The sequence below is a fragment of the Balaenoptera musculus genome, chromosome 2, assembly GCF_009873245.2.
Source record: "Balaenoptera musculus isolate JJ_BM4_2016_0621 chromosome 2, mBalMus1.pri.v3, whole genome shotgun sequence".
Classification (NCBI taxonomy): Eukaryota; Metazoa; Chordata; class Mammalia; order Artiodactyla; family Balaenopteridae; genus Balaenoptera; species Balaenoptera musculus.
In genome coordinates, this window is record NC_045786.1 from 70,861,521 (window position 1) to 70,885,833 (window position 24,313).

Genomic DNA, 24,313 nt, shown 5'->3' on the forward strand with positions numbered 1-24,313 from the left:
AAGAGTAGCCTCCGCTCACAGCAACTAGAGGAAGCCCATGCACAGCAACAAAGACCCAACGCAGCCAAAAATAAATAAATAAAAGACTTGACCTTTAAGAAAAAAAAAAAGAGTGAAAGGAAAATAAGCTTGAGAGGAATAGTGAAGGTTCAAAATGGTTCTGGGGATGAACGGCAAAAGCTACCAGGAACATGCACCAGCCCAGGGGTAGAACATTGGCAGAACATCGACATCCAATTGTGCTGTTTGAAAGTGAAAACAACAGAAACTAAACTGGCAAGGACTAAGAAGGGAAGCACGATCAATTTAAGGCTGCAGTTCTATAACAGAATAACCTCAATGTATGCTGAATTAAGAATAAGCAGGAGCTCTGGCCATTTTTCTCAGTCTTTAAGGAACTCTAGGGCAGGGGGGAGGGATAAATTAGGAGGTTGGCATTAACACATACACACTAAAATATATAAAATAGATAACCAACAAGGACCTACTGTACAGCACAGGAGACTATACTCAACATCTTGTAATAACCTGTAAGGGAAAAGAATCTGAAAAAAATATATATATATCACTGAATCACTGGGCTGTATACCTGAAACTAACATGACATTGTAAATCAACTACACTTCAGTTTAAAAATAAATAAATAAATAAAATTTCCCTCCAAAAAAACAAAAAGAACTCGAAGTAAGATGTAAAGTTTGCTAAAATATCTCAAGTCTACCATGGTTTGAGACACACACCTAGCAAATTAGAAGAAACATTTAAAAAATGTGCAATCCATTTCAGAGAGACATAAGTATTTTCATTATGTAGTTTTTATTTTAGACGAACATTATTGTAAAAAAAAGTTCACCTGGAATAAAATCCATTTTTTCATAAAAAAAACACAGCATCATTATCAGTACACAGTTAATGAATTGGCTTAAACAAGATTAACAACATGACAGGTCCACTTTATCTGCAGGAGCTTTTTCACATTAAGCCATTGGAGCAAAAGTAAAATATGCTGAAACTTACAGTAGGATGATTCTATGGAAAAAACGGGTATTTCCCTTTAGGGGCATGATTTTAGTCAAATAGTTTACAGTATTTTGCTTTAAAGGGACAGTGTCAGCTGCAAATAAACAAAACCCATCTGTAAGGCCATAGGAATGAATTATAATTAAATTCACATTTTAAAAAAAGGTAAGAAATAAAACAAGAAGTTCTATTAGTTCTTGGCAATAAGAAATGCAATTGCGTATGGCACAAGCATTTCAAAAAATGAAGTAAAATTTGAAAATATCCCTAAAATAATTGTTTGCTAATTTTCATTTCTGTAAATTTCATTTAGATTTTTTTCATAGTGAACATGACATCCATTAATTTTATTAGTCTGAAAAAAGACCAATTCTACTGTAAAACTGTGCTAGCATTTGAAATTTTATTAGTATATTCTGTCCATCTAGGTCCCTCTAGGACAAGGAATTTCATTTTTAGACATTCCCCCACCCCCTTCTTTGGATATAACAAGAAGGAAAAAGGAATGTCCTTTCTGTTAAAAGAAAAATGATAAAAAATCTGAGAGCAGAAATGAGTGCTTAAAATCAGAGAAAAGTAAACCAACATAATGAAATGCTATTTTAAAATTTTAAGCTTAGAAGCTCATCTTTAAAGATTAAGAACTAAATTTATAAAGAAATCTAAGTCATGAACTAGGAAAGGAAGTCTGCTTACACGTATCACTTACTGTTCACAGGAAAAACTATAAGCCTTAATACAGATTCTCAGCATTCAGAACCTGTAAAATGGAGTTATAATCTCTTATTTAGAAATTTCTGCAAACATTTATCTATATTGCACAGCTAAATTTATTAATGGAGACAGGAAGATAATACTTTTTTTGCGCTACTGGATATGACATGTATGTTCTATCCTAAACTACCTGCTACTTTTTCCAATGATGCCTTTAGTTCAAAACAAAACATATAGTCTAAATTGTGTTGGATACTTAAAGACTGGCTCACTGTTTTTCTACTAGGTATTAGAATACTAGTTAGCTAAATGAGGTATAATTAAAAAATAGTCCTTCAAAGTAAAGAGTATAGTCTTCTGAAAATTTATAACAAAGACTGCACAAAATGTTCATGTAAATAGTAAGAAACCCTGCAGCACCTCCTAACTGATGCACAGGTGGATTATTTTCTCATAATCTGTCTGAAGTAAAATATAGCTAAAATAAGTTCCCAGTGAAACGCTTTACAATCAACTGATTTACATGCTACTTAGTTACAGCACGTTTTCATTGTCTGATACCCTCAGACTCTATTTGAAAAGGTCTAGCCCAATCATTGTCAAAAATTAGCACACTGATAATAAAATGCAGCCACTGAACCACTAATACTGCTGCAATAAACCTTCATGTACCTTTATCCATAAAACCACAAAAATGTTCACACAAAACTAGATTTCAGCAGGGAACAGACAATTATCTGTCACTAAATTCATCTACAAATAGAAAAAAATAATGCACTATATGTACATTATTAAGCAAAGTGGAGTATTTATTGGGGCATTTTACCATGCAGAAAGTGAATCTCCTATGGTCTTAGCTCAAATTATATACAATTTAGCAAAGCTAAATGTAAGAAAATAGCAAGGACAATTTATTTCTATATAACAGAGTATATACCCCCAGTTTGCTGCTACTTCAAAGAACACTTTTAGACTCATCTAACTTTCATAGGCTCTTTCAAAGGGAAGTTCATGGAGACTAGTTATTAACCCATATGAGACAACAGAAGAGAGAAGGAAAAAAAAACAAAAGCAAAGCATTCTGTTTAAAAAAAAAAGGCTAACCACAGAATATGTCAGTTTTGGTTTGCAGACAACCCCTGAGATATAAACCAAAGTGTTAAGACACCAAAGAGTTGGAGGTAAATTACTAAGAGAGTTACATTCATACATGGTGTCATAGCACTTGCCTTTTAGAAATTACCTTGTTACCATCCAGAAAGCTTAACTGCTGGGATCTTTTTCTGAAAATCAGTGAATACAAAATGTTTCTAAGAAATTATCTTTTTTTGTTCCAGAAACCTATCTAATTTTCAGATGGTAGATTTACAGTCAACTTTTGATCAAGGAACTACTGATTTTACTGGGACACCAACTGGTGCCTTTAAGCCTATAAGTAAGTACAAAAAAAAAAAAAAAAGAAAAAATCAAGGAGACTGAAATTTGTGAACAATAAATTTAGTGAACCCATCAAAAATAGCTCTGGTATATATTTCCTGCCACTAAATTGTGCATAAGTTTTCAAACAAGTAGTAAAGGTTGACTGGTCCAAGTATTCTAATGATACATCTTAATTTGAAGCAGAATTCTCTGAGGTAACAAGCAATCCATTCCCGCTTTCAACTCCCGGACTTAACTATAAAGCATGATGGTAACCTTTGTGAAACAAAACCAGGCCTAACAGGAAGAATAATTATTATTTCCTAATCACCTCTTTATTACTCCCTTCTGTGTTATGACACTGAAGGCTAGAATAACAACAGTGAATTTGGCACATTAAGTTAACACTAAATACCTTTTTTTCTCATGTGACGGTTTCATCTACAAAAGGCATACCAGTACCAGTGTTTGGTGAGAAAGGCAGCTAAGTTTTTTGGTTGGCTTTGGCCCAAATGGCTGGACCAAGTTCTATAACAATGCACCTGAACAGATGGAACTGGGTTCTACACATTCAACAACAGCTGTTGTAAAACTGAAACCATGTTCATATTTGCTCTAATGAAAAGGCAAGACTTTTCCTAGAGGCTGCACTAGGTCTAATTAATTTTATTAAAAAAAAAAAAAAAGCCCAAATTTAAAAAAAAATCATTATTTTCACCATTACCAAGAGCTATCTCTATGAAATTTATATCCACAAATTAATCTCTATCCCTATAGGTAAGCATTCTGTGAACTAAGTCTAAATCTAACTCTTGTTAATTCTTGCAGACAGGGATTATGATAAGAATTGGGCATTACTACTAAACCAACAGCTAAGGAGTGAATCTAAGCAAAAATATATTATGTTTGCTGATGTGACAGAACAACAATTAGATGCTGAAATAAAACCCTAAGTAGTGTGTCTGTCTATGTAAAATTTCAGTTTAAGAAGCTTACACTTAGAAACAGACAACAATGTTCAAATATGTTATGTTTTAGGTGAGTGATTATAATAGGTCAAACATAGGAAAGAAGAGCAAATACAAAACTCAAGAAAAGCGACATTAAAGTGATTTCCAAATGCAGTGTCAATAGATTAGGCAGAGGTAATCAATAAATCACCTGAAAAAGTGATTTATTCAGCTACCCAGACTCTGGCAAAAAAGTCAGGAATGAAGCAAAACTCTAAACAATCTGAAGAAATAAAGAAACTGTGGCCTTTGATGAACAGATGGGCATTTTTATGAATTTTTAAGATAAATTTTATCAGAATTTAATGACTCTTTTATTTAAGAAAATCAGAGTCCTTAAATAAATGCTATCAATGCAATAACATTTGCCCATATGAATCTGACCAGATATGCTGTAATTTTTGTACATTAACCTCTGCTTTAAATGTTCTACTCTTTTTTTAAACATTCCCGAATGCAAATTTGTCTAGAACCTCATCAGACAGAAGTGTGCAGATATGAATCTCAGATTGTGCTGTAACAAGGAAAGGCTAACAACTGATGTGCAAAGTGAAAAAGAAAAAGATAGCAGCTTCTGCAACACGCAATAAAACAGAGGAAAAACAAGTTAAGTCCTGCATGTGTCTCCACTTCATTGCTTCCACGTTTGAAAGAAGAAGCGTGTTATCTTGATGGGCCATGAGGCTGGAATCCACTGCACATTCTGTGTGCAGAATCTAGGTCTAGGTTCAGCGGTGCTCTCAGTAGCAGCCAGGCAGGATGATTCTGAGGCTGGGTGACCTGTGCTTTCAGAGAAGCAGGAAAGGGTCCTCTAGGTGAGCTGCAGTCTCTCAGAAAGAGTTCATCAAAGTAGCGAACAACGGAAGAAACTGGTCTTCTTTGATCGGTTTTCTGTTATTTTCACTGGTCCACCTGCCCCTGATGAATTGCTGTCATTCTAAAAAAACAGAAGATGGAGTTAGCAAGGAAATAAAAGTTTCATGGTTTGAGCCCAATTATCTAAGAAATAAAAAAATATCTAACCATGCCATAAATGTGTCCTCAGTAGTGTGGTTAATTAGGAAGGGAACTAGTTAAGCTCTGATGTTGTCTGTTTCTTTGGAAACGGTGGGTTAATATAGGAAAAATATTTTAAGGCTAGCACCTAATATATTAACCACATATTAGGAAGTTCCTAAGTCCAGTTCAAAAAAATTATAACCAAAAGAGTGTAAAGTTTCAAGGGTAATAATGTAAACAATGTTAAGATACTGGTACAGGCAACCCCTTTGTTGGAGGTAAGAAGAGTTGGTAACATAAGGTATACAATTATATGCAAGATTCAGGTTAAACCAAACTTTCCGGGATGTTGGGATGTCGTAATGATTCATCACTGAGATTGTTTCAAATTTAAGCAAACTTCAGCGACTTTGAGATCATAATTATATACTGATACAGAGAAAGATAAAAAATTTAATTTTGCCATTATTACTTTAATTATTCTGATCAAAATTCAATTAAAGACCACTTAATGGGGATATATGTATATGTATAGCTGATTCGCTTTGTTATAAAGCAGAAACTAACACACCATTGTAAAGCAATTATACTCCAGTAAAGATGTTAAAAAAAAAATAAAAATAAAGACCACTTAAAGAGCCAGAGGAAAGAACTGAAACAGCTGCAGCTCAGAAATAAGAAATTTGAAGAAACAGAAATAAGAATCAAAGTTTAAGCAGGTGAAAATGTAAGTCAGGGAAAAAAAATGGGTTAATCTGAATATATTATAATCAGGCCTATCCCTTTAATTAAATAAATAAACAACACAAATAAGAGAACAAATTTAAAAACAGCATAAGGAAAATAAAAATTATATGTCATACAAACCATTTTTCTGTTGAGTTTTGTCATTATATCCCGTGCAAGTGTAAAAAATGCCTAAAGGTAAACCAAAGATTTCATTATTATATGTTTATATTATCTTTTAAAATAGAAATGTAGCCTTTTTTATTATTTCATTATAAAATATAAATATATTACTTTGAGGTTTTTAATTGAGAAAAGAACATAATTGCAATCACAGTAGACACATGACTATTGTAACTTATTTTTCATTTATCATATCATAAAGGTTTTCCAGTGTAATCAAACTGTCATTCATCGAATATTTTCTGCACATAACATCTGGCACAAGTTCCTAGTATGACACTTGTTGAGTTATGGGTATAATAAGATCACTTGGGAGGCGGAGGCTCTAAAGCTCCTGGGCATCCCCAGAGTGGGGCACAGTTTCTGGTCTAGGAGATGCTGAATATCCGTTTAATAACTGAAGGAATAATTATGAATTACCCTATAGCTCTAAAATTTGTTTTCACAAAAATCTCCACCTTTTATTCCCAACCTCCTCTCTTTCAAATTGCTTTCCCTCTTATACCTGAGAATATATAACCTCCCGTGTCACAACACTCCAAAATCCCAACAGTTCCTACAGCTCAGCTAAATTCCCCACCGTGGAAATCAGTGAAATAGAAGCAGGACAAATCTCAGTGGCATTTTATGCCTAGTGCCTCTTGACCCAAACCCAAGCCAAACGTTTTTAAAACCTATCATCCCTGGGACTTCCCTGGTGGTCCAGTGGTTAAGAATCCGCCTTCCAGAGACTTCCCTGATGGCGCAGTGGTTAAGAATCTGCCTGCCAATGCAGGGGACACGGGTTTGAGGCCTGGTTCCCAGTCTGGGAAGATCCCACATGCCACGGAGCAACTAAGCCCGTGCGCCACAACTACTGAGCCTGAGCTCTAGAGCCCACAAGCCACAACTACTGAAGCCCGAGCACCTAGAGCCCATGCTCTGCAACGAGAAGCCACCGCAGTGAGAAGCCCGCGCACCGCAACGAAGAGTAACCCCCACTCACAGCAACTAGAGAAAGCCCACGCTCAGCAACGAGGACCCAATGCAGCCAAAAATAAATAAATTTATTAAAAAAAAAAAAAGAATCCACCTTCCAATGCAGAGGACAGGGGTTCGATCCCTGGTCGGGGAACTAAGATCCCATATGCCGCAGGGCAACTAAGCCCATGTGCCACAACTAGAGAGCCCAAGTGCCACAACTACAGAGCCCATGAGCCACAACTATTGAGCCCGTGCACTCTAGAGCCCGTGTGCCACAACTAGAGAGAAGCCCAACTGCCGCACTGAAGAGCCTGCCCGCTGCAATGAAAGATCCCCTGTGCTGCAACTAAGACCCAACGCAGCCAAAAATAAATAAATAAATTAATAATTAAAAAAAAACTATCATCCCTACTTTGTTTCTACGTGACTCTTAAGGCTTCCTCAGTTGTCTCCATGCTAAACCACTGGTATGTCAGTCTGTTTCCAATCACTCCTAATGCCCAAAAATGTTCAGCAAAAGGATTATTATTAAACCAGTCAAAAAGAAGCAATATGATAACTACTATTATCACTCATTGTCAGTGTCTCACTGTCACACTGGTCACCTGTGAGTCAAAGTTTCTAAGTAAGCCCATCTCAGTTTTTGAGGCTAAGTTAAAGCTCTGGGAAAACTGCTAACTTCTGCAGAATACCTGGCCAGAATAAGCAGCTCGGGCAATCCCCAGGTCTATATTTCCAAAGCTCAATGCTCTCTTCTCTTTTTTTTTTTTTGGCCACACCGAGCGGGTTGCGGGATTTTAGTTCCCTGACCAGGGAATTCCCAGCTCAATACTCTCTCTAAATCACAGGTATGATCAGGGCACAGGACTAACAGAGACCGAAGCCTGCTCCATTAAGCCAGGGTACAGAGCTCACTCCATGGCAGCAATCCTACGTGGGCCATCTCAGTGAGCAAGCTTTTCTCCTGTCTCCACCATTAAACCTGACTGAAGAGGCTCCCCTCTTTCTGATGAAAGGAAATCCTTTTGTAGCAAGCAGAAGGAAGCATTCTTCTGCGTATCTATGCTTGAGTAAATAAATCAGTAGAGGCTTCCTGTTTCCTAACACCCATTAGCCAACCTGAAGAAATGACTGTTAGTTATTTAAAAGAAAGAAAAAGTTCTGATCAGCGTCCACTAGTTGAGTCACTTAAGTCTCAATTTTTAGCCATATGTCATGGTGAAGAGTGAACAGCTTGAGAAATTAAATGTTTATGAAACCATCAGTTTTATTGTTAAATAAATTACATGTATTAACACATAGTACATGTATTATTTTTATGATCAGTTTTAAAAATGTTTTTAAAAAAGAAAATATTATCAACAACTCTGCGCTTGGCAAAGAAAATCTATTCTTAGAAGACCTTAGATAATTTGGTCTTAACAGTTAACTTACTGAAAACTTATTAAAACTACTCTCTGATAAACACACTTTCTTATTTCTACTTAATGCCATAGTGTTAAAATGTATCATGCTTAATCGACTTCAAACATGGACACTAAGGGAATCTGTTCAATAAGCTAACAGTTTAATTCTCTCTTGAGAGAGTGCAGACATGAAAGTAATTAAGACTGTGCTACACGCTACTGTAGGATGACATGGACGATGATAAATGAGCAGAGGACACTGTGCTTGGTCGGCCAGAGCAGGATTTCCAGCTTCCCAAACAAAGGGCAAAACTGAACTTAACCTGAACTTCCATCTTCTGTTCAGTGACCCTTTTTTGGTTTTTTTTGGCTGTGTTGGGTCGTCGTTGCTGTACGCGGGCTTTCTCTAGTTGCAGCGAGCGGGGGTTACTCTTTGCAGGCTTCTCATTGCAGTGGCTTCTCCTGTTGAGGAGCATGGGCTCTAGGCGTGCGGGCTTCAGTAATTGTGGCCCGCGGGCTCAGTAGCTGTGGCCCAAGGGCTCAGTAGTTACTCCACAGCACGTGGGATCTTCCCAGACCAGGGCTCGAACCCATGTTCCCTGCACTGGCAGGCAGATTCTTAACCACTGTGCCACCAGGGAAGCCCTGTTCAGTGACTCTTAATTGAGCAATCTAATATATCCCATGTGGAGGACGGGTGTTAGAAATCCAACAACCAGGATCCACATAAAAGTCAGAAGCATAAACATTTACAGAATGGAAGTGGAGTTCCCACAAGGCATTCACTAAGTCAGAAAATATCAAGGCTTGGAGAGTTGCTTGAACACAGGCACCTAAAACACTAATGCTACTACATAACAAGTCACCAAACAATTCCTTCTCACCTCTTCTACATTCGTACTGGATTTTGCGCTTGTCTCCAAGAATTTAATCCCATAGTCAATTGCTAACTGAAAGACAAGAGAAACATTTAAATTCAGTGCAAGTTTCTTGAACGTATAGAGCATTTATATTTTTTTAGGTTTTTCAGAGTCCTAAAGGGAGAGTACCTAGTTCAGAACTCCTGTGGTTCTCAAATTTCTTTGCTTTCTTCTACTGTATCATGTTTGAAATTTAGATATCTAACTTCATCACCACAAGTAAGTAAAATGGCACCACTTCCACTCAAAACATAACTTAAGTACTTCCCTTTTTTTTTTATTATACCTGTAGTTCTCTAATAAAATCACTAGCAAACCTATGAGACATTCACCCCTATCATTAATTTGGGATACATTTACCCCTTTTATCTGCTCCCAAAGTACAAACCTCCAACAGTTACTATTGTAACTTTTCATTATTTTTTAATAAATTGGTGCATAAAAGAACAAATGCTTAAAATACTAAGTACTCACTGCTTGGGTTTCTATTGATTGTGGCAAATTGTGAACTCTTCTACATTTCCATCTACTTCCAAAGAGTTCCCAGTTCATGTGCAACACCAAGATTAAGTGAATGTTTTTAGGGGAAAAAAGTTCGCAGTCAGATTGAAAAACAAAATGCATTTTGCGCGTATCACTAAAAAAAAGTCTAAAGCAAAATTCCAAGACTTAAAAAATTGAAGCCTCTAAAGTCAATTTGGAAAATGTCATAGAAATGAATACGTACATGTAATAAACTCTTGTTTTGCAGGACATAAAATAGAGAAATGCCTATAAATGATATCCGTAGCTTAATGAAGAGTCTAAAACTCCATAATGACCTAAATCTAATGTGTAGTAAAATATTCCTGAAAAAAAAAATGAATTGAATAATGATTACTGTTGAAACTTCACCTATCCTGCTACTTTTTTTCAAAGAGAATGAACTGGTTTAACTTCAAAACTGGGTATTTACACACAGATACGGAAGAAAAAGCCTGAACTCTAAGCTGCAGGAATCTGAAAAAGGACCAATTTGTATCTCCCAGAAAACAGCAAATTCTTTAGGAATGAGTCATGACTACACAGTATATGGAGTTGGAGCTCGAATACTAATTCATACCATTCAAGTATGGATTACAACCCTTTTGTTGTTTTTTTAACAGATTAAAATATAGATGTTTTAAAAACTTAAATCAATAATTAAATAATAGTAAGAAAATGAATGCTTAATGTGAGTAGATTCCAATCTTTATGCATTCAGTTCAAATTTACCTTCTCCCCTCTTTCTTTTGACACTTGTCTTTTGTCATTCATATCACATTTGTTGCCCAGGATCATTCTTTCAACATCTGAAGAGGCATGCTGCAGGGAGAAAACAGTATGTTAGACTAACAACCTGAGAAAAACAGTTACTCAACAGGCAAATCTTAACCTGTCAGAAACAGATCCAGAAATTTAATTATAAGACAAATAATCTTTCACTCAACACAAGGCCTGATTCACAGAAAAATTTTAAAGGTGAGAGGAGGGGAAAGCTACAGCATAAGAGTCCATGCGAACTTTTTTCCCAAAGGCTTGCAGTCATTCTCATGTCTTTTTTGGTACATGAACAAACAAAAATAAAAGTTAAAGTTATCTAACAAAAAAACTTCCAAATGTTAGTTTGGGTCAAAGAAGGGAGAAAACCTCAGTACTAAGTGAGCCAATGCGGAAGGTATTCTGGATTCTGAACTACTTAAACAATAAATTCACGTAGGTTAATATAAATGTGTATGAAATTATTTCAGAGTCAGATTTCTTTCTGAAATGTCAAAGACATTTAAAAAAATCTTCATACCAATCAAACTGGAACTAAACCAAATTTTAAATATCTAAGATGAAGAAAATGTTAGAAGGGCAAAATGATAAACTGCCGGAATAAATATATATTTTTGCCCGTCAAACAGCCTGGTGGGACAGACAGAACCTGAGAACCAAGGTTTTAATCCTCGCTCTCCTTTTTAAAGGCTCTATGAGCACATGCAAGTCACCTCTTCCTGGCCTCAGTCTTCTCATGTGTAAAATGGGGGCTTGGATTAAATTATTTTCAAGATCAGGGCCAAGTTTAAAATTCTGTGAAACTGCTCCTCTGTCTGCACCCCCCAAGTCCAGCAGAGAAGTCAGACTGGCGGTACCAGAGATGTCACCCTCCCTGGCACTCCTCAGAGCAGAGGGCCTGACCTGCCCGCGCCCTACTTCCTAGCAGCTCAGCTGAGTGATAGGGAGACAGAGGAGCCCTTTATAAGCACCCAGCAGGACTCTTCTCTAGTATCCATTCTCTTTCCATACATACCTCTTCAATGTTTCTTATCCAATTTTTAATATTGTCAAAGGACTTTTCATTTGTGATGTCATAGACCAGCATAATTCCCTATAAGAGGAAAAAAGACCGTTATTTAGTACTTTATACATTTAAAGTTAAAGAATATAATGTCAATGTACTCTTCTCCTCCAGAAACCTTGTGTTTGTCCTTTTTCTGTCTTTATAAAAGGAATTTATAATAAAAATTTGAAGTACAGAGAAACAGAAATAAATAAAATCTTCCATTGTCTCACCATGTAAATAAATACTCTGTTAACATTTTTTTCACTTTTAACCTTTAATGAATTAGTAATTATGGTAAAGGTGATACACCCTTTCTACCTGACCTCATATAATAAAACTGGCACCAACTGAAGCTAAAAGGATGTTTAAGTTAAAATAGAGGTAACATTGAGAGTAAGAGGTAATCGCTTCTGTTGTGCACTTCTTTATTCTAAGTAGAAATTATCTTGTTTCTGATTCTTATACTAAGATTGTAACCATATGGCTTTAGATTTATTTCTTTTTATATGAACTGATTGAAATGTTACTAAACTAAAAAAAGTTACTATTTGTCTAAGTAAATCACAGACACTTAAAATATAATGCATTTGTTACACAGTTTGATGAAAAGCATCGTCATCATATTTTAGAAGACCCCATGTCTGGTATTTTTAAACGGTTTATCTTCTAAATGTTTCAACTGACACCTGTACGTTACCTATTCCAAAATCTGTATCACAAGACCACACTTGTGTACTAAGTGCTAGATCCACCCCCCGTCCATCCATTTCAACAAATATTTAGTGAGCACCTACTATGTGCCTGATAGTATACCAAATGCTACTAGTAGTGAATAAGATAGACAAGGCCCCTTCTTCTCATGGATGGCTAGCAAAGAAAACAATGAACCAATAATTATATAATTAATTATAATTTAGACAATCGCTATGAAGAAGCATGAGGAGCTCTGAGTAAAAATGCTCACCTAATCTGGCTGAGGGGCTGGGGTGGCCCACGGAAGGTTTCCATGAGAAAATGACATTAAAGCCAAGGCCTGAGGACTGAGTAGACTTGAACTGGGCAAAGGGGTAGAGGCTGGAGTGAAGAGGGGAAGCCCTCAGTGCCTGGGACATAGCAGAAATGTGATGAATATCTTGCTCACCAGGAAGGCCCAGAACCTACTAGGTTGAGTAAAAGACTGTCAGCTTGGCAAGAGTGCCCAGATCCACCGGGAGAAGGGCACAAGATGAGGCCGAAGACATAGACAGGGGTCAGGTGTGCCTTGGAGAACACTGACAGGGCATTGGCTCCCAGATGGCCCCTGTGGTCACCGAAAACTCAACTAAGTGAAATAGGAAGTTGTCTTTGTCCCCTTCAAATCTTCTCTTCCTCCTTGTACTCTCGTTTTGAAGGGCAATACATCCCTGCCAGCCAGCCCAAGCAGACCCCTGGGAGTAATCTGCTCCACCACTAGTCAGTCACTAAGTCCTGTAGAGTCAACAACCTCCACATTTCCACAGTCTGATACCCCACATGCAAGGCCTTACTCACATTCTCATCAATTAGCCTTTACATGGATGACTTACGTCTCCCTGCTTTCATTCTTAACCTCCTCTAATCCACTCTCCATAAGGGTACCAGAGTTATCACTTCATTGCTTAAAATCCTTTGGCATCTCGCCATTGTACTCATAATTAAAATTCCTTAAATAGCAGGCAAAATCTTTCAGGGTCTGGCTTCCAACTTTGTAAATAAATACAAAATATAAATGTAAATAAATATAAATCAAATAAAATACACATAGATAAAAGAATCCAGGAAACATAGCAAAATGTTAACAGAAGCTATCTCTTATGGTGGTGGGATTTTAGATGATTTCTTAGGATTTTCAAAGCTTTCTATACTACATGTAACCTTCTGACAACCAGAAAAATATACATTATGATTTAAATTTAAATGACAAACAACATTCTTCTCTATCCTCCCTCCTCCTAGCCTCAAATGCAAATGTTTAACTTTGGCTACACTGTAAAGCAGATTTTACAATTACCAAGGTAATAAAAAAAAAAAAAATCAAAGTGGAGAACTGTACACTTAAATGTTAAATTTTATGTTACATATATTTTATCATAATTTTTAAAAGCCTCAAAATGCAATCTGAATAATTCCTGATTCAAACAGCTTAGCTACCTACAATAGTAAAATTAAGCAAAAAATTGCCAGAGCTTTACTTCCCTTTGGGCTATGTGGACAACCTTGATCTTTACTGCTGTCTGTCAAGTAGCACTCTGGGTGGTTAGCACAGGAAGTGTGAACACAGTGTAGTGGTTAAAGGCACAGATTCTGGAGTCAGAGGCATCAAGTCTGGGCTCCACCACATGCTACCTGGGAGATCCTGGAGAAGTTATTTTATCCCTCGCAGTCTGCGTTTGGGAAATGAGGACAGCACATCTTCCACACTGGATTTTTGAGGATCTACTGAGATATTATCTGTAAAGTACTTTACCTAGAATCCAGGACACAGCTTGGACTCAATAATTGGCAACAATTATTAATTTATATCTTTGGTTTCAGTAGCAGAAACCCTTTGACTATTCCCTATGTTTGTAAGCTAATTGATATTATGAATCAGCTGGAAATACAAGTTCCGGTATACCAGGTAAAAACTTCATATATCTAGTATACATACCTTTAACAACAACGGCCTCCTAAGAGTTCACAAGACAGTACTGAGAAATGGCGATAATGCAATAATACAGTCCCTTTTCCCCCCAAAGCCCGATTGTCCATCAGGGTTACTGCTATGCCTACAAATGTTGCTGAATAGTTTGAAATAGACCAAAGGATGCTGCCACGGTGTCAGACTCAGTACTGTGCTTACCAAAACGCTGCATATCTGAGCCAACCAAACTAAACCTGCCAGAACCACCACCTGTTGAAATGGGAACACAACGGCCCCACATCCCACTGGAACAGATGACATGCAGGATCCAAGACTCAAGTAGAGGGCTTCCCTGGTGGCGCAGTGGTTGAGAGTCTGCCTGCCAAGGCAGGGCCGACGCGGGTTCGAGCCCTGGTCCGGGAAGATCCCACATGCCGCGGAGCAACTGGGCCCGTGAGCCACAACTACTGAGCCTGCGCGTCTGGAGCCTGTGCTCCGCAACAAGAGAGGCCGCGATAGTGAGAGGCCCGCGCACCGCGATGAAGAGTGGCCCCCCGCTTGCCGCAACTAGAGAAAGCCCTCGCACAGAAACGAAGACCCAACACAGCCATAAATAAATAAATAAATAAATAAATTTATAAAAAAAAAAAAAAAAAAAAAAAAAAAAAAAAAAAAAAAAAAAAAAAGACTCAAGTAGAGCAGGATTTCCTGAACACGTATCTAAGATTGTTTCTAGATCTGAAATTGTTCACTGATTCACTCCTTCAGCAAGTACTTATTGAGCATCTACTATGTGTAAGGCACTGGCATTCATAGCAAAACAAGAGACAAAAATCCCTACCTTCAAAATGAAAAGGACAAGATATCTTAGAAGAGCAACAATTTCTAATTATTTGCAGTAATGTGAAAAAAGGCTAGGCAGTAGATAAATGAAATCTAAATTAAAGAACACATTTCAATGATCTCTTTCCTTATACCATGAACTAGAGCTACACAGCCAAGGAAGACACTTGCTCCACATTCTAAGTGTTCTTGCCCACTCTGTAGTGAAAACAAGCTTGCAAGTGGTATCAGTACATCATTCCTAGAAAATAAAAAAATTGGTCAATATAAAGGCCTGTGTTTATAAGATGCCTCTAATCAAAATTACCTATAAACTATTCTAAATCATCCCTGTTAAGATGTTCTTATTTACCCCCAAAATCCTTTCTGGAGGAAATAAGCAACAAACAAACTTCTCCACACAAGGTAAGTCCCTTCCCTTTGATTCCAATCTAAGCAAAGTAGAGAGTAGCTGACAACTGCCCTTCTTAAAAGGATGACCTTTTACAATCTTCAAAGTATTATAGGGTGGAGAACACATACATATAAAATGGTTAGTGGTATAGAGTCCCAAGGTGGTAGAGCTTCGAAAAGGAATTCGCAAAAGGAATCCCCAACTTCTGTGTGGGGATGCCATTGGCACTCAAATACTGGAGGGTGAGTGGCAGTGGAGGAGGAAGGGAGAGCAGCATATTAATAGAGGGATCTGTGGATTCAGATCGCACCTTCCTGCGGCAAAGGGACAGCTAAGACCCCTACAGCTCCGTCACGTCCACACCACTCTCAGGAGCACAATGGTCTTTCATGCAATGAGCTGGGTAAGTTGGCAGCTGGCACCCCAGAGTCTACTAGGCTGGGCTTACATGATCTCAACTGTTCAACCTTCCAAGACTCTCTGAGCATACTGGGTTTCATCATCATTTAAAGCTCCAAGTTATACCTGGCTTAGACCTAAAAGCCAGAGATAAAGCCCTGTTCTGGGTCAGACGTTTTAGGCTTGGTTCAGTAGAGCTCAGCTTCTAAGTCGCCTTATTCACCACTGTACTCACAGCACCACACAGAATCTACCCTGAGCCAACAATATAATGGGTTGTATAGATGAAGCATCTTAGGACGGAAATGAGCCAAGTGATGAGGTTATGATAACAAGGATAAGGCTAGGATATAGCACAGAAGGACCTGGTAGTCAAGATTCACCAGATTCTAAGCCTCAGAGAGTCACAGATCATTTGGCTACTTCCTGGCCAGCTGGCAGAATGCTGGTGGAGGAGACTCCAGAGAGATGAGCCAATAGGAGTGGATGTTGTGGACCTGGTGAGAGATAAGGGATGATGGTGGCAGGGCTGAATGGGGAGAGGGTGCAAGAAATGAGTATTTAGTCACAGAGCTTGTGGTCTGCTAAGATTTGGCAAAGGTATTAATAAAAGGACAAAGCACAAAAATATACGATCACTCAGAATGTGTGGAGGAGTTCTAAGACATCTCCAAGCTAATTACGTGATTAATATAATGAAGACCAATGGCAGAGTACACAGCTACTAAACACAAAACGTAAAATCCCCTTTAAATGTCTTGTTTGCACATCAAAAAATCTATTTTCTCCAATGTACTAGACTCTAGCTTGAATCCTACAAACTTGACGAATGAACATTCATGTTTTACTTCCACAAAAGCCTAAAACACACTCACCATAGCTCCTCTATAGTATGCTGTCGTGATGGTTCGAAATCTTTCCTGACCCGCCGTGTCCCTAAAATGTGAAACAAAGGAGAGAGTGGTTTGCAAAGTCATCACCAGTATCGCTGAGGAGACACTCGAAGCTGTAGGAGATATAATTGTGGTCTGCTCACAAATGCAGTGGTTTCAGGGAGATGGGGAACGAGACACAAAGGGAGCCTGTTGTGCCTCTGGAAGCCTGTCAGGAGCTCACAATGACTTGGGTGAAAAACTTGGACCTTGATGACAAAAGCAGCCACAGGAAAATGCATGGTCCTGCTAGGAACTGGCAATGTTGTGTTCGCCAGTCAGATGAGGAACAGAATAGAGAATAGTTCTAACTTCTTGGACTACTAGAGGCAGTTCTAATCCTTTTTATAAATGCCCAATGATTCAGGCATTTTGCTCTCTTGACTGAAAGTCTGATTTCTGTACAAAGCAAGCAGTTGGACTGGACTTACTACCATGTAAATTCTGCTCAGCAGAGCACACTAAAATGGGTCTCCTCAAGAACTTTTTCAGCCCTAGAGCCTGTGATTAAATGAGACCGTGGAGCTCAACACACAATTGTTGACAAAGACTTCAAAATATGAACAATACCTCAAAATTACATCAACTTGCATTTATTCTTGCTTTTTTGGAGGATGACGTACCATCTAAATACATTCTGAAAAATGCCAACATTTCGAATTACATTACCAAAGCAACCCCTATAAAGGAAGTCAAATTTCCTTGATATCTGGGAAAAATAAATATTCCTAAAAGAAAAAAAAAGCATTTGTGGAAATACACTAAAAAAGAAGCATTTGTGGAAATATACTAAAAATCTAACACATACCAAACCCAAATGAGATAAAGGCCTAAGGGAAATATAGTAAATTTAAAACATTAATAAATACCTTACCATTTATGTATACCTTACATAAAATGTATACCTTACATAAAATACTTTCACATGGTGCTCAAATGATGCCCACCACAGCCCAGTGTGGTGGTATTACCATCATCCTTGTTCTACAGAAGAGGAAACAGGCTCAGGTGGGCTGTGGTCCCAGTTCTGCCACTAAATAGCTCATACCCTTGAATGAGACTCAAGCATTCTAGGCCTTGGCTGTTTAGTGCAGGCCCTGGCCTCACACTACCATCATCTTATCCTGCCATCCTCTCACTGATCAGGATTAGATACACAGGCACTTGTTTAGGACTCAGCAAACAAATCATGAGGAAAACAGGAGCCAAACACCGTTGAGCAGACTAACCATATTTTATTTATCTATTTATTTATTTTTGGCTGCGTTGGGTCTTCGTTGCTGCGCGCGGGCTTCTCTAGCTGCGGCGAGCGGGAGCTACTCTTCGCACTCTACAACAAGAGAAGCCACCCCAACGAGAAGCCCGCGCACCGCAGCGAAAAATAAATTTTTTAATTAATTAATTAATTAATTTTATTTTTGGCTGTGTTGGGTCTTCGTTTCTGTGCTAGGACTTTCTCTAGTTGTGGCAAGCGGGGGCCACTCTTCATCGCGGTGCGCGGGCCTCTCACTGGCGCGGCCTCTCTTGTTGCGGAGCACAGGCTCCAGACGCGCAGGCTCAGTAGCTGTGGCTCACGGGCCTAGTTGCTCCGCGGCATGTGGGATCTTCCCAGACCAGGGCTCGAACCCGTGTCCCCTGCATTGGCAGGCAGATTCTCAATCACTGCGCCACCAGGGAAGCCCAGAATAACCATATTTTGATTCTAACATGCTACTTGATTTAGAACCAGCTCTGCAGCAAGGATGGAGGAGAAACCCTACCATCCTAAATGCAGGCCATGAAGATTGAATGGAGACTACTTTGCTGCCAAGAGGACTAATAAATAGTGCCATGGGGTTCTAATTAGCTGATTACCCACAGGCTCCTAGAAAGATTCCTTATTGCTATGATCAGGACTGTACAGCACAGAGTCAGAGATTCTCTTTGCTTCCCCCTTAAAAAAAATTTTTTTTTCTTTAAAATATTTGACTCTTATTAAATACCAATAGATGAGAAGAGTAGCTTGTGGTGACCTACACAATGTTTTCCAGTGAAGTATACGGAGAACCTCTATACAAGGCTAATACATGAAGCTGACACAAGGTTCCAGGAGATTTGGGTAGTTGTCCCAGCTCCATCACTATCCCAGACATATACCTTCAGATGAATTTAACCACTCTAAGTCCCAGTTTCCTATCAAAGAAAGGCTGGCGGATTTCAATATAAGGTTCTAGTTCTATCCCGGTTCTGAAATTCAAAGAAGAAAAACAGCCTATGGAAAAAGCTGATATATATGTATTACTTTATAATTTTGCCCTGCTTCCTTCTTAAGTCTATGATGCTCTAAATTTCTAAGCTTTGTTTCCTGCTGTTATTGTCACACATTAGGTCAGTAAACATCATCAAAAACCTTCCTCAAGGCTCCAAATCTATGTGGCTCCATGGAAGGCCCTACACTGAAAGCAATTAAGGAGGTTAAAAAAAAAAATCTAAGAGTTTGAGTTCAAGCCAAAAATATTCAACCAGGCAATCTGCAGGAACCCTGTTTATTCATTGTAGTGTGACAAATTTTTGAGGAATTAACCAGTCGGAGTTGGCTGATCGTAAAGAGATCTTTGCCTTGCATATTATAACATGAGAGATGACAGGCATGCCCTTTCCCTTCCTTATTCCCCAGTGCAGTGCTCCCCATTTTTTATTTAAGGAGAAGAAATATGCAAATAAATGAGAAAATATCAGAGCTGAAAGGGAACTCAGATGTCATCAGTCTGACCAATGAATTTACAAATGAGGACAAGTAGTCCCTAAGGAGGAAAGCAAATAACTCCAAGTCTTTAATTTAGAGGCTGGACTCCAGATCAGCACTTTGGGGTAGGAACTTTGGGGTTCCTACCACTTGACTACTTTGCCTTATCTGATTTCACAGCTGCAACAACTACAATGGAAAAATAACTGACACGCTTTAGAATTTAGTTTCCTCCCCTATAAAATTAGCATTTTGGAAGAATGAGCTCTCAAATTTCTCCTGGCTGTGAGACTTAGTGATATTATGCTCACCATCCCACTCCTGGTGAAGATACCTTTGAATACCTACCCATTTACCCTTGGTTCTGATAAAGAAGTTTTAGCTACCGAACGATATCTCTAATTTACCACAATTCACCTTTTAATTCCCACTTTCAATTCCTGATTAAGGTAGAAATGCTGTGTGCATATATTTTTTTTTTACTTACCATATCTGAAGCTTGATTTTCTTTCCATCTAGTTCTATCGTTCTGATTTTAAAATCAATTCCTGCCAGAAAAAGAAAGAAAGACATGCTAAATTTCTTCAAATATAATCCAAGTCTTATTAGGAAAAGGACAAAGATTTCTTTTGAAAAAAAGCTCTCCAACGCACTGGAAAATGTGAACACAGAGAGGGTGTGAATGGTATGTTTCCTCTGAATACAGCCTGAAGAAAGGAATGCTAATTACTCTGCAAAGAATTCCCACACATGTTAAATGAAATGTATTATATGCCTCATTATTTTGACACAAATGGAACACATCCCTCAAAGGTACATAATTTAGATAGATGGAGAACATGCCATATTTTCCACTTCCTGAAATACAGATAAACAAAGCTTCCTACCCACCCCTCGTGCCCCGTCCTTCCCTAAAGAAGGCCATGAGGCCTCTTTTTGTTTTATTTCCACCTCCTTCCATTTGCTTCTTTAGAATCTGCAACTGGCTAAAAGAAAGAAAAAACAAAACAAAACCCACCTATCGGAAGGCAGGGATGAGAAAGCCTGCATGTTTATTTTATACAGTTAGCAAGTACTTTACATACGTGTTAATAAATGTTCCCTGCATCTTTCTGGCTAGTGCTAAAATAGCTAAAAGGGCTTTTAGCCCTGGCTGCACTTTAGAATTACCTCAAGAACTTAAAAGAAAAATAAAAATACTCATGACTAGGCCTGCTCCCTTCCCCAAATTCTGAGATTCTGACTGAATTGGTCAAGGATGGGATCTGCGCACTAGTAATTTCAAAAGCTCCCCAAGTGATTCCAACCTGAAGCCAAAGCTAAGAAGCACTCAACCAGCCTGACAGGTAGCATGTGAAAGTCATTTGTGGCTCCAGCACTCAACAGTTCAACCCCTCCCTCACCTATTTCCCCCCACTATGGTAGCTCAAAACTTACTCAGCAATTTCAGCTCCAAAGAACCACAAAGTCCCTGACAAATATCGGCATCCTCTACCATTTAACAGGAACAGGCTGCTGCTCTTTGTGAAGGGACCAGTTAGTGAATACAGCTCGGTTGCAATTTGCTAAATCCTCATCATCTGGCTACTCAGCTTTGTTTCAGATGTTTCTACTCCTTCACATTCTCTACAGAACCCCTTAAAGTGGTTTCTAAGACATTTCAAGAAAACGTCTATTATGCATCCTCTAAAGTGACTGAAACATTAACTGCAGCTATTTCGAGGGAGAATAGCCTTCAACGGCTACATTATTACAGTATTTCTACATATTAACATTGACAACGCCCAAAAAGGCTGCTTGCCGGCTCCAGCTTCATATATGGCAAAGGCATAAACCAAGTGGATTTGCCCCTTCTTCTCTGCGTGGCACTTTTCCCCCAGGGAACCTTTTCACGTATGCTTGTGAATCTTGAAATACGCAACAATCACACCCAAGCTAATCCAGCAGAACAGCTTCTTATTCTTTCCCTTCACTAATAACCATGTAATGTTAACAAATACAGTCTCATACCCAATACCCCCAGGTTATCTGGCTCACATTTCCTCCTCTAAGGTACCTCAGTATTGCAGGGTCTGCAGTCACTGAAGCAAAACTGAGCAACACAGCACAAATATTATTGTCAGCATCACACAGAATTCACTGTGGCCATCATTCATTTAAGATTTAACACACATTGATTTTTATTGTGATTTATCTTTTTATATATCTCCAAATCCAGTGTAACAAAGACCCTCTAGGGATTCTCTCTAGCCTTTATCTCTTTTTGGTCTTCACATCAAGAACAATGCCCAACACGTGGTAAGCAAGAAATAAATGTTTCTTGATGTTAACATTTTTTAAAAATTCACAATTTTCCAAATTCATAGAAACAGAAAATAGAATGGTGGTTATGAAGGGCTGAAGGGAGGGGGCGGGGAAGGAGAGCTGTTGTTTAATGGGCATAAAGTTTCAGATTTGCAAGATGAAAAAGTTCTGGAGATCTATTTCACAACAATGTGAATATACTTAATACTACTGCACTGATCACTGAAAAACCGGTTAAGATGGTAAACTTTATTTTATGTGTGTGTATGGGTTTTTTTTAGCACAGTAAAAAAGAAGAAAAATTCATGACTTTCAAAATACTTACTGTATCTCCAGAAAATAACTTTCTTAACTGGAAGACTAAAGTCATCCAACATTCCATCTTTTAATAGTTCATTCACATTTTAAGTAAAAGATGATGTCTATCAAAATGCCTGCCAAATGAATACTTTTCCTTATTCTATTTTATTAAGATGTAACTCCGGTTCTTTCAAGGTTGTTTTTACCTGTAGTCAGGAGTCATGGGCAACTTTTCCACCTTCATTCAACAAAGCCATTTTGAGGCGCCCTTAAGTCTCAGTTACTCTCCATTCATGTGAAACATTGAGGAAACTTTCTACTGACCCAGCCTTTTGTTTTTTGTATTTGTTAGAAGGATTACCTTTCTGTTATTGGAGGAGGTTCTACCATTATCTGTGATACTTAACCGTCTGTTCACTATTCAGAGGTTTTCAACATTTTATAAGAGCTGTGAACTGGTATTTAGCTTTGATTGATGCTGCTATCCGAAGCCAGCTGACAGACAAATGCTGTAGAGCACAGTCAAATTAGCACAACTTGAATTTCACTAAAAATGGGCAATATCACTTATGTTATTATTGAAAAGCCCTGGCCCTGGAAGTCAAAAGACCTAGATTGCAGGTTGGGTTCTGTCATTAACAACTTTTAGGAGGTTGCCTATCTGTTCTGAACCTCCACATTCCCATCCATAGAAAAGGTTGAGAGAATCTCATTAGATAAATTAAATAATGTGCTTGATTGTGCTGTGGGAACTCTGAAATTCCACACAGATGTAAGATATTACACATTCAGATGTTGTTATCCGGCAGATCTCGTCACCTCATGCATGGATTATGGTAATAGCCTCCCAGGGCGCTGTGCCAACATCTCTTGCTGGTCTAATTCCCCTGCATGCAACTGTGAGAACAGCTTTCAACAATCCCTGTGGTAATGTCACCTCCCTATTCAAGAAGCCATGGATCCAACCTCCTCGGCCTGGCAATCCAGCCTTCCCCACAGGTGCACCGCTCTCCCGACGCCGCCACCCTCCCAGCCTCTCTCCAACTTCGGCCTCTGTTTCTCTCACTGGGCCCCGCACCTCCTCCCCTCTGCCCGTGCATGGCTACCTCAATCGGCAGCCTTCTCTGAGGGTGCCGCCCTACCCCATGGTCCTCTCCACTCAGGCCTGTCCATCCCTACCTCCAGGCCTGGCTTTTGCACAGCAATTCAATACTGTGTTACTGGGTTTATTAACATACTGTCCTGAATTGCTCTCACATCAAGCAAGGGTTCCATCCTCTCTTTGCCAGTTAGGTTGCACACAGAAACATGTATGCAGTAGATCCTAAATGAAAGGTTAAATACCCCTGTGTAATTAAGTAAAGGTTAAATTCTACTAAGTGTGGAGAGAGCTAAGAAAACCTTGGAAGTTCAAAGTTTTGTCAGCATACTCTAGTGAGAATAGTAGGGATGCTGAGAAATCTTATGACACTAAGAAAATGAAGATCTCTACATTACAATTAGTTTTGACAATAATATCAGTAGAATATATAGTGCATTAATACTTACTATAAAGGAAAGACAACTTTCTGAGGCTACTCCAGGATTAAAAGAATAACCAGTCATAAGAATGATAATATAGGACTTCCCTGGCCATGCAGTGGTTAAGAATCCTCCTGCCAATGCAGGGGACACAGGTTCGAGACCTGGTCCGGGAGGATCCCACGTGCCGCGGAGCAACTAAGCCCGTGCGCCACAACTACTGAGCCTGTGCTCTAGAGCCCGCGAGCCACAACTACTGAGCCCACGTGCCACAACTACTGAAGCCCGCGCACCTACAGCCCGTGCTCCACAAGAGAAGCCACAGCGATGAGAAGCCCGCGCACCACAATGAAGAGTAGCCCCCACTCGCGGCAACTAGAGAAAGCCCGCGCGTAGCAACGAAGACCCAACACAGCCATAAATAAATAAATAAATAAATATTTATTTAAAAAAAGAATGATAATATAATTATATCAATTAGGATGCTTTCTGCTGCAAATAACAGAAACTCCAAATCAAACTAGCTTAAGGTAATTTGTTGACTCAT

General features: G+C 38.7%; 1 protein-coding gene across 1 annotated transcript in view; it reads right to left on the minus strand.

The window, feature by feature from the left end:
* Positions 1–797: 797 nt before the first annotated feature.
* RAB8B (RAB8B, member RAS oncogene family) overlaps positions 798–24,313 on the minus strand; it is a 69,110-nt gene continuing 45,594 nt past the window's right edge. The window contains exons 2-8 of the mRNA XM_036844046.1: positions 20,129–20,189; positions 16,860–16,920; positions 11,675–11,752; positions 10,615–10,704; positions 9,325–9,390; positions 6,030–6,080; positions 798–5,100 (exon numbers count right to left, since the gene is read on the minus strand). Coding sequence (XP_036699941.1) covers positions 5,008–5,100; positions 6,030–6,080; positions 9,325–9,390; positions 10,615–10,704; positions 11,675–11,752; positions 16,860–16,920; positions 20,129–20,189 — 500 coding nt within the window. The 3' untranslated portion in view covers positions 798–5,007. The remainder of the gene's footprint in view (positions 5,101–6,029; positions 6,081–9,324; positions 9,391–10,614; positions 10,705–11,674; positions 11,753–16,859; positions 16,921–20,128; positions 20,190–24,313) is intronic.